Below are 11,565 nucleotides of genomic sequence, written 5' to 3' on the forward strand. Positions count from 1 at the left end.
CATGGACACCTCGACACTTGGTCAGGTGGAACCGGGGATTGATCCACCAACCTTCCAGTTTGTAGACAACCTACATGAACCACTGAGCCACTGCCGATTGCCACTACTGAGCCAATTTCAACTTGGCTTGAATAAGAAAATAAAATAAGAGATGCATATTAATATTTACAAGATACATATTCACGAATACAACTCCTCGTAATTACATTATAATATATTAATATATTAATTAATAGCACGCAAATATTTCTGCCCGTTTTCGTTCGTGACTGCAGCCTCTGCTTCTGCTACAGACCGATCAAGCGTGCGCAGCCTATAACGCACCGCGCTGTTATTTTCAGTTAATAAAAGGAATTTCTGGTGTTATTTTTGTGATTGTTTGGGGCATTCTACAGCCCTTCATCAAAACTTTCAACACAGAGCCCACCTCAGATTGTTTTAATCAATGCACAAATCGTGAAAAACAAATGAACACTATCAGTTCCTAAATTGTGTTTGGGTGGGCAAGGCAAACATTTGGGTGGGCTCAGCCTGATGGGGTGTCACTTTTTTCTAAGTGAAGTATATAAATTGTGTAAACTGCTCAATAAAGATTGAAGATTTGTGACTCTGTCATGTGGTGCTTCTTTCCACAGCCGTGCAGATGCAGACCATAGACGACTGAGAGGGAGCATTGAAATTAGACACAGTGGGCCTCATTCATGAAACACGAGCAGAACGAATTTGTGAGTAAATCTTTTGGAAAGCCATTCTGACGTCATTTTTCGGATTCACGAAAATGTTGGTATTTTCAAAATGTTAGTTGGTATGAAAGAAATGTACACCTGCCCCCTACCCCGTGCAAATGGTGCGTAAAACATTTGACCGGTCTGTGTTCTAATTTACGCAAACTGATGACATTGCACGTTGATGCACTATGAACCATAATAATATTTCACGAGTTTGCCGTCTTTTTTTCCAACTGTTCAACTTTGAGTAATAGTGTCACGGGTTGGTGTATCAGGAACAGACTGTAGACTCCAAAGCTCTGAATGCAAACTCAAACTTTAATAAAGCTTCTTAGAAAGCTTTACGTGGAAGGCTGGAGCGGACTCATGGAAGGCTGGAGCGGACTCGTGGAGGGCTGGAGCGGACTCGTGGAGGGCTGGAGCGGACTCGTGGAAGGCTGGAGCGGACTCGTGGAGGGCTGGAGCGGACTCGTGGAGGGCTGGAGCGGACTCGTGGAAGGCTGGAGCGGACTCGTGGAAGGCTGGAGCGGGCACGTGGAGGGCTGAAGTGGAGTCCAGGAGGGCTGGAGCGGAGTCCAGGAGGGCTGGATTGCTCAAAAAGTCTAATAGGGTGTCTGTGACTGAGTGGTGGTGGTGTCATCAACCTCGCCAACAGTAAGGGAAGAACCACTCAGCCACAGCACATAATCCAGGTATTGCACTAAAGTACCTGGTGTAGAACATGCTGGTGCTTGGAGGAATAATGGGTTGTCCAAACCACTCCAGAAGATAGTCTTTAGTGTTTCATCATTCCAAGGTACCAGAGGGACAAGCTGGATGAATTCCTCCACATATTCCAGAATTGGCCACTGGTCTTGGGAGATGGAAAGCAGACGATCCGCTGGATCTTGAGGAACCAGGAAAAGGCCCATGCTGCCATCGGTGTGTAGGTCTAGTCTTCTGTCACGGGTTGGTGTATCAGGAACAGACTGTAGACTAGTGATGTTACGTATGACACTGAAGCTTCGATGCGCGTATTGCGCATGCAAGACAATTTCTAGTGAAGCTCCGTATCGGGGTGTGTATTGGTTTCCCAGAGTCACGTGATCGATGACAAATGAAGCCTCACTTTCTGTCCAATCACATGCGCGTTTCGCTTTGCGTTTCAGGAAGTTCGGACCCCAGAGTCCTTGTTGGCTCAGTCAGTCTGGTTGATGGGTTTGTGAGGAGAGTGCTGTACTTTGAAAGTTAATCAATACATTACATTTAGATAACCAACATTTTTTTCTCACTATATTTTTGTTGTTGTGTCTTTTTGTTTTGGTAAAATCTTTGCACTTTTGTTGTTTTTTAGGTAATTTGGTGTTGGTATTTGGGGTTAGGGTGGGATTATGGGATAGAGTGTTGGTGTTTGGTGAAGGGTTTGTATTTAGAGAAATGGCAAAAGGCAAAAAAGAAAAACTTCCCCTATCTGGGAATATTTTGAGTTTATAGCTTCCAATGTATGTATGCTTTTCTACTGTCTAGAGGAGAAATAGACTCAGCCCCAACACTGTGAAACATTTTTTTTCCTTAATAAAAATGATTAATAAAAACTTTATCACTTTTCTGTCATTCCTACAGTTACACGAGCACTATCACTGCCAAGTGTCATAAGCACATTTAATGATCCTATCACACAATGTCCTTATTCACTATGTGTGAGAGAGAGAAGGCCTATATTAGATCTTATTGAATCATATAAGCTCATATTATATTTAACTGTCACACTTTAATGAGTAAATTAATTTATTTAATGGACAAATTAAACACAAACGTGTAAGGCTTTTTTGTTTTATTGTGTTAATAATGAGTTAATATTCCTGGTTACTGCATTTTTATATTCAGTAATATTCTTCAAAATTAGATACTAGTATCACATATTGCCATGGGTATTCTGTATCATAGCAACCAAAGTATCTCAGCTGGAAAAACGCCACCCGCTGGCCGTTTCAGAAGAGCACCTGGCATTTTTTATCTGGCTAAAAATGCTTTGGGGGACACACGATAATTTGATATTTATTGCTAGGCATATGGTCAATTGGTCTCTTTAGCTTATGCAATACAGGGAGTGCAGAATTATTAGGCACGTTGATTTTCTGATCATATTTTTTTTCCAGGCACATTTGACCAATTCCAAACCACAGTAATCCTAATAACTACTATTGATTTAGTATTTAATAATGTATAAGTGATATATAATTGTTCATGAAGGCTGGAAATGAAAATCACCTTATATTCAGGTGTGCAGAATTATTAGGCATGTTTTCTTTTACAGATAAATTGAGCCAAAAAAGAGATTTAACTCAGACTGAAAAGTCAAAAAGTATTAAATGCCCATGAGAAGGATGCAATACTAATGCAATACTAGACATTGCAGTTAAGGCGTGACCATTGGACAGTGAAATGCTCGTTGGGTCAGCAGGATCTGACAAAAACAGGTGGTGAAGAAAAGACACCTGTTAACTGCAAAAGAATTAAGAATTAAGGTGAAGAATTAAGGGTGAAACCATCAGGAACCCTTTAGTCTCCAGCGCCACCATTTTCCAAAGCTGCAACCTACCTGGAGTCTCCAGAAGTGAAGGTGTCAGGATCTCAGAGACTTCAGTTAGGTAAAGAATCCTAAAAAATGACCCCCACTAGATAAGAATCACAAGCTGAAGTGTTGTAAAATACATGAAGAAGGTTTTTTTATAGGTTTTATAGGTTGAGAATGACTCTTGAAGGACCAGCACCACATCCTCTTGCACCACTGTTTGAAGAATTAATCTTCCAGAATCTGGCAGTACTTTTTGGGAGTTCATTTTAGTCCATCCTGAAGTCCGTTTTGCAGAGATGGACTAAAATGAACTCCCAAAAAGTACTGCCAGATTCTGGAAGATGAATTCTTCAAACAGTGGTACTAGAGGATGTGGTGCTGGTCCTTCAAGAGTCATTCTCAACCTATAAAACCTATAAAGCCTATAAAAAAACCTTCTTCATGTATTTTACAACACTTCAGCTTGTGATTCTTATCTAGTGGGGGTCATTTTTTAGGATTCTTTACCTAACTGAAGTCTCTGAGATCCTGACACCTTGCACTTCTGGAGACTCCAGGTAGGTTGCAGCTCTGGAAAATGGTGGCGCTGGAGACTAAAGGGTTCCTGATGGTTTCACCCTTAATTCTTCACCTTAATTCTTAATTCTTTTGCAGTTAACAGGTGTCTTTTCTTCACCACCTGTTTTTGTCAGATCCTGCTGACCCAACGAGCATTTCACTGTCCAATGGTCATGCCTTAACTGCAATGTCTAGTATTGCATTAGTATTGCATCCTTCTCATGGGCATTTAATACTTTTTGACTTTTCAGTCTGAGTTAAATCTCTTTTTTGGCTCAATTTATCTGTAAAAGAAAACATGCCTAATAATTCTGCACACCTGAATATAAGGTGATTTTCATTTCCAGCCTTCATGAACAATTATATATCACTTATACATTATTAAATACTAAATCAATAGTAGTTATTAGGATTACTGTGGTTTGGAATTGGTCAAATGTGCCTGGAAAAAAATATGATCAGAAAATCAACGTGCCTAATAATTCTGCACTCCCTGTATACTGGAGCCAAACCAGAAAGAAGTCCAGAAGATTCTTTATACAGCGTTCCTGGACACGTAATTTGCGTAGTTGTAACTCATGGGCGGGGATTATGCTAATTATGAATGAGCATGCACGCGCGCCCTATTTACAAATGTTTGAATTCATTAATACTATACACACGTTTAACTACCGAATCCGTGGTATACGAAGTGTTTATGAATCCGGAGAAGAGTTTTCATAAAGGTCCATTTTACAGGCAAGTGTTCTAAAAAGAATCAAATAACATGTGATTCTAAAATAGAGCACTTGATGGTCATCTAATCAAAATGTTACAGTGACTCAAAGAATCAAAGACTTTAAAGGGACTTTGATTGAATGCGTTTCTGATGTATGTTTCTGTCGGCTACATGACGATACAGTTTGCTTTCTCATGTCTCTAGCTTTAAATATGACACTTCACTGCATAACGACTGCATAAAAGCATCCAGCTGGATATAAACTAATGCAAATAGATGTAACAAACATGACCTTAAACATCTGGATCAGACTTGCGTGTGTTTTGTCACGTTGTTTTAACAGCTTGAGGTACTAATGTTAGCATCCTCTCAGCCTCGACGGCATTAATGCAGCATCTAGTCAACAAATTAACTACTTTATAGTGATAGAAAAACTGTCACGGGTTGGTGCTATAGTGACAGTACCTTTTCCTGCTCTGTTGTAGTTGAAGATCACTGGGCCTGTAATGATGTTTCCAGTGAGTGCAGGAGCATTTACAATCGCTCCCGTCTGAGCATCAACATTGACTCCAGTGTGAGCGCTGCTGCTCATCTCCACTGGAACAGAGACAGACGTTAATCACATTTCCTAAATAACAACTTTAACATTACTGATATTCTTCATTACCTTTCTTGGGTTTCAGCTCCTCTAGTGTGTCCCGATGCTGATCAGCAGATGCCATCGTCCTTCACTGACTCACTGCTGTTGGACAAGAAGAAAACGGTTTAGCTGTTACCAGGCTCTTTATACAAATAAATAGTTGAAAATACACATACACAAGTAAATAAAATATAGTCACAAGCGGCAATTGTATGACGAGTTATTAAATGTCTCTGTATGGATGTTTTATTGTATGTACTATATCAAAAGGTCTCATCTACTCTCATGCACAACCTTTCCTTTGGCTACTCTCATCAAACATGACGCTCTCTACAGACACGCTCTCACCTGAGATTCTCAAGCAACGCCAAGTGTGCCATTCTCAAAATCAGTTAAAACACTATAAACACTTCTTATAACACGTCTTATAATATGTTTGAATATTCAGTTCTTTGAGGACAATCACTTGCTGGGATCAAAGTCAACAAATGACTCTTGATTATTTCCCAGAAAAAATGTTCAGTTGTCAGTTTCATTAAGAATCTTTCAATGACAAAGACATCATCCCATGTTGGTGACAGATGAGTGGTTACAGGGACGTGCACAGAGGGTTGGCCCGGTGGTTAGAGCCACTGCCCCTCTGCCCTCATCCACTCCCTCGCTCACCCCAGAGGATTCCCATAAAAGCGATCCGTTCCGCTAAAGATCCACTAACTCCGCTCTGTGTTTTCCGGCTCGCTCCGCAGCATCACTCACAGTCTGTGGCAGTGCCCACATTACAGACAGCGCTTGATCCACGGAATTAGTCATTTGGTAATTTGTTTTTGTATTTTTGTCGGTAATGTTTTTCTCCTGGTCTTCTATCAGTGCTATCAACTTATGCAAAATATCCAGCTAATTAATTGTCTAATCAAATTATTGTACCAGATCTGATCTAATATAAATAACACCAAATTTGCAGTTGTCGCCCTTGTCAAAAATTCTTATTGGAATTTCACTTTGTCCTGTAGGATCTTATTGGATTCTTAGAGTCTTATTGGACATTCTGATTTATTTTAATGGAATTTCACTTTGTCCTGTAGGATCTTATTGGATTCTTAGAGTCTTATTGGACATTCTGATTTATTTTAATGGAATTTCACTTTGTCCTGTAGGATCTTATTGGATTCTTAGAGTCTTATTGGACATTCTGATTTATTTTAATGGAATTTCACTTTGTCCTGTAGGATCTTATTGGATTCTTAGAATCTTATTGGACATTCTGATTTATTTTTTATGGAATTTCACTTTTTTGGCAGATTTGGCAGATTTGCACATTTGTTTCCTCTGGAGAACGTCAAATGCATCTATTACAGCGAATGTTTGCAGCGGTGAGTATTGCAGCCAATGATTGCAATCACAGATATAGTTATTGATCTCTTGAACGCGATCAGAATCTCACTGCTCAAAACGGCAGCGTTTTTAGGCTGACGTTATGCAGTTAATGCAGGCTCGCGAAACCTCTCATTAACAAGACACGATGTACACTGCAAAAAATGCTTTTATTACTTAGTATTTTTGTCTGGTTTTCAGTCCAAATATCTCAAATTTTACATTAAGAAGCATTTACTAGATAAGCAAAAGTTTTTGTCTTGTTTTGGGGGAAAATAACTGGGAAAATGGGAGTTTTTGCTTAAAATAAGCAAAATAATCTGCATATGGGGTAAGAAAAATAATCTTGTTTTCTGTTTGAATTAAGATTATTTTGCTTAACCCATTGGCAGATTATTTTGCTTATTTTAAGCAAAAACTTCCTTCATTTTGAGTTATTTTCCCCCAAAACAAGACAAAAACTTTTGCTTATCTAGTAAATGCTTCTTAATGTAAGATTTTTGAGATATTTGGACTGAAAACAAGACAAAAATACTAAGTAAGAAAAGCATTTTTTGCAGTGTAGGTAAGATATTTATTGTTGACAACTTAATTTTCATAAAATCTTTGTGAGATCACGATGAACTGACAAAGCAACAGCATTTTAGTGATCGTAGCGATCTTGGCTTGCTTTCGAGGGTACAGTCTGTAACATTCATTGAATAAAACTATTATTTCTAAGAGGACCGACGGCCAATCACATGCAGCAAAGTTTAGGAAGTGATATCTAAATATAAATGCCACTCTGCTCGAGACAGAAATATCCTCCTGAGACCCAGAATAGAGGTTTTAATTATATTTTAGCGAATTTCTCTGACAACATGCACAGTTTTGAGTCTGGATATTCTTATGAAATATGAGACATACTTATGAAAATATTATTACAAGTCTTTTTACAATTACATATTGTCCCAAAACACATGAATATACAAATTATATTCAGTGTATAGATGCATTGCATAGAATGGGAATGGCATATGGCCATGTTTACACACATATTGCATAGTAAAATGGTATATCAAATTATTATTTTATATCTTTCAAAACATTGAGAATCATCTTTATACAAAGCTTGGATAAAAAAAGCTTGAAGCATAAAAATTGACTGGTAAATGAAAAAAAATCCCATTGTTTTTGTCTATTCATGTCTTTTCATTTTCTCAATAAATAGTTCTGGTGTCCTCTACAGAGCAGAGGATATAGCATAATAACATAGGATTTTTTTTTATGCTCCAAACAATGTAATGGCCTAAAAAAAATCTAAATTCACAAAACCTTTTTTTTCTGGTTCTCAGGAAGATGATGAGTTAAAATACTAGTAACACATTAAAGCAATGGAAAGGCAGACTAATAGATTAATATACAATTTGAAGCAAAATATTTGTGAAATTCCAATTATTGGTAAAAGTGAATAGTAAATAAATAATCATACATTTCTCACTGTACACTGCTGTGGTGGAGCACATTTACTAGAGCACCCTCAGTAATTTCAGAAGCACCCTCAGTGATTTGATTCTGGAACCGGGCCTGGCTCAAGCCCGTCGCTAACAATCGGTATCAAGCCTATTGCACTCTGTGTAAGATGCTGGAGCTGTCTAGTTTAGGCATAAAAGCCTTGAAGTCGCATGCAAAGTCGGAAAAGCATATCGTTGCTGTAAAAGGCCTGCAGCGGGTGCAGGCGATCCGTCAATGTTACAATTGTTAAGTGTTCCTGTGTTCTTGATACTCAAGAAAAAGAAGGCGAAGGCTTCAGTTTCTTAATCTTAAAGGGGCTATATGCGTTTTTCTGAAATTTAAACTCGCGACTGACACCTATTGCATATAGCCCCTTTAAGTAAGAAATAATAGAATTACTCTTTAAATAATAAAACTTGTTACTTTCAATGAAAGTCAATAATAAAGACTTTTGAAAGGAATTTTAATGACTGAAGTTATTTATCGTAATTCGTGTAGCTCATAAATTTAAATCATAATGGTCATAAAAAGGTCTTAAATTTGACTGATTAAACCCTGCAAAAACCCTGCATATATGAAAGCGTTCAGGAGGAAAATCACTAGGTCCAGACTAGGGATGGCTCGATACCACAATTTTGGCTTCGGTACGGTACCACAATCTAATACCGAAGTACCGATATTAAATCGATACCGTAGATCGTTTCCGCACAGAGTCTATTGTTTGATGTGCTGGCGCTGAATTAAAGTGACAGCGCATCCGCATTGAAACAAACATGTATCGATGCGAAAATCTAGTAATTCCGCCACAGATGCATATAATGTAACATCTACTCTGTTTCAAAGTCAACACATGGCTTTCTGCCTCGAGTAAAGCAAGGAAAACGGCCTTTAAGTAAACAAGGAGAAATAAGGAGAGCACCTGTCCTTTCTTGGAGGTGGAAAAACTAAATTCTCTATGACCTGCAGGATTTCTTGTAAAAATATTTCACGAGTTCACACTTACATCAAATTAAATGGAGTAAAAGATCATGCGTATTTGGCGTGCTGTCCGGGGGAGGGCTCCGGGCTCGGAATTTGTATGGTGGAGGGATGCTAAGAAACTGTCAACGAAAGGAAGGTGAGTCAGCTGTATATGAACACTCCTCCTGTTGTTGATTGAATTGATTAGTTCAGTATGCTCCACTCGTGTTTAATTAGGTTTTAATTATCTGGGCGTGCTCCACTTGGGTTTGATTAGATTACATTATCTGACGTGCTCCATTATTTAGAAAGGTTTAATTATCTGGACGTGCTCCTCCCGAAATTAGTTACTAAAACTTCACTTAAAAACGAAAGAAAAGACGACAGTCGGTTTTTGTCTATCGTAAGTTTTAATTTAAAATGTTTATTTGAACATTATTTTAACAACTTGCATGAGCAACGTAATATATACGGGCTATATAAATATAAAGTAATGAATTCAATAAAACATTGTTTAAGTGTAGTGCATTTAAACATGATATCTATAAAATAGTGTATAGACCTACAAAGAGAATTGCAATGCTGGCAAGTGTGAGAGGTCTACTCTCTACCTGAGAATGTTGACATCCTAATCTTTATAAAAATAAAATAAAAAGCTCAGGCCCATTTTCATGTCTCAGGTTGTTTTTAGTCAAATTTTATTTATTCAGATGGTTATGTATCTATTTTATTTTGACACCTAAAGTTCCTTGTTAACCTATAAACCATATAGGTTATGTTAACACCAAAAGTTTTCATGTAATAAATGGAAAGCAAATAAAAATAGTCTCCTCCCCCTTTTATTCTGATCCGAAAAATGATCCGATCCGTGACTCATGATCCGTAGTGTGATCCGAACCGTGAGTTTTGTGATCCGTTGCACCACTAGTCAGGATAGTGCAATTTAATTCTCTTTTTGTAGTGTACACATTCATTATTACCATTGCCATTCTTATGAGTCAGGCAGATGTATATGTGTATATATGTATGTATGTATGTATGTATATATATCACATGAGGGCATGGGCGTCACATGACAAAAACCAGGAAGCAAGACAGTGAACATGACACACTCAAACATAACCGTGAACATGATAAACTAAAAACATGAACAATGAAGATGAACCAACACAAAAACACCCTGTGACAACAGTTTTACATACAGTACATAATGCACACATCTGAACATAAGTCTTCTGGTCTAGATGTATATTACTTTATTTTTATTTTTAAACGTATTCTTCTTTTATTTTTATTCTTTCTTATTTAAATGTTCTTTCTATGATCTTGTGTTATACATGTATGCATGTATGGATGGAGGGATGTATCCAGAGCTGGACAACAGAACAAATCCCAGTAACACTCTTTGTAACTTTTGTAATGTTCTACGTCATCTTTACGTGTTTGTGTTGGTCATTTTAAGTTTTATTAATTTAACCATAACGTGAAAAACTGTAAAATTATATAAAAAACAGCGATTTCACACGACATGACAACAATATTAGAATGTGCAGCTTCAGTGATTCACTTACAAAGACACACTTGATCATCTGTCAGATCATAAAGAGGTTTAAATAAAAGCATCAAAATGACTTCAGCACAGCATTAAAGTCTCAGAAGCACCAATGACACATCATAAGACAACAAGAAAACACTAAATACTGATAAAACACTCACCTAAAATCAAGTTTGTAGAGGTTTCTTCGTGTGCTCTGAACTGTTGTGTTGAAGTTTCTGAAATGTCTTGTCACTTCTACAGAACAAGGAAACGTTTTTCCAGGTAAGAGGCGTGAGAATGAGAAGAATGTCAGTCAGACACGTCAGCACACGTAATCTCTCTGATCTGATCTGACTGTACCATAGTTCAGTGTATGTTTTCTTATTTTGTTTTTCAGTTTGAAATAAGCAGTAAAAAGCAAACTGCTGTTTATTTGTATTGTCAGGAAATAAATAAAGTTCATTAATAGCAGGGATGGGCAGTATTTCAGATACATGTGTTTGACTCTTTCCCCGCCATTTTCCTTCATTTCTGAGAATACGTGTCATCATTTATGTCATGTGCTTCCCTTGTCTCATGTGTTATTCAGTAGCGTACTGTGGGGTTTCAGGCAGGGCCTTCACTAACGGTCAACACACCCCATTATAACAACACCACACACACACACACACACACACACACACACACACACGATACATATCATGCACTGTATGCACTACTGTTACGAACCCCGCTTTCACAGTGCTCGTTGGGAAGGGGGCAAGAAACATCAAAGGCACACGTGAGACAAAAAGACAATTTAACTATTTATTGCACTCATGTGTCACCGTTTAGGCAACTGGTGAATAAATCAAAATCAACTCACTGGCACAAATACTCTTAAAGGGGTGATGAACTGAGAAATCAACTTTCCCTTGAGCTTTTGATATTTAAGAGGTCATGGTAATATAAGAATATCCTGTAAGTTTCAGAGCTGAAAACTTCCTTGTTAGTCAAAGAAAA

At 37.8% G+C, this 11,565-nt stretch overlaps 1 protein-coding gene across 3 annotated transcripts in view; it reads right to left on the reverse strand.

Annotated features, from left to right (window-relative positions):
• Nucleotides 1–10,822, reverse strand: part of LOC307126561 (protein NLRC3-like) — a gene marked incomplete at its 3' end in the record, with an annotated part of 127,614 nt that extends 116,792 nt beyond the window's left edge. For all 3 annotated transcript variants that reach the window (XR_013816505.1, XM_079817157.1, XM_079817158.1), the window contains exons 1-3: nucleotides 10,743–10,822; nucleotides 5,229–5,303; nucleotides 5,027–5,158 (exon numbers count right to left, since the gene is read on the reverse strand). Coding sequence is in view for 2 of the 3 variants with exons in the window: in XM_079817157.1 (XP_079673283.1) it covers nucleotides 5,027–5,158; nucleotides 5,229–5,283 (187 nt within the window). The remainder of the gene's footprint in view (nucleotides 1–5,026; nucleotides 5,159–5,228; nucleotides 5,304–10,742) is intronic.
• Nucleotides 10,823–11,565: the final 743 nt, after the last annotated feature.

The sequence above is a fragment of the Gobio gobio genome (genome assembly GCF_949357685.1).
Source record: "Gobio gobio genome assembly, chromosome: 5".
Taxonomy (NCBI): domain Eukaryota; kingdom Metazoa; phylum Chordata; class Actinopteri; order Cypriniformes; family Gobionidae; genus Gobio; species Gobio gobio.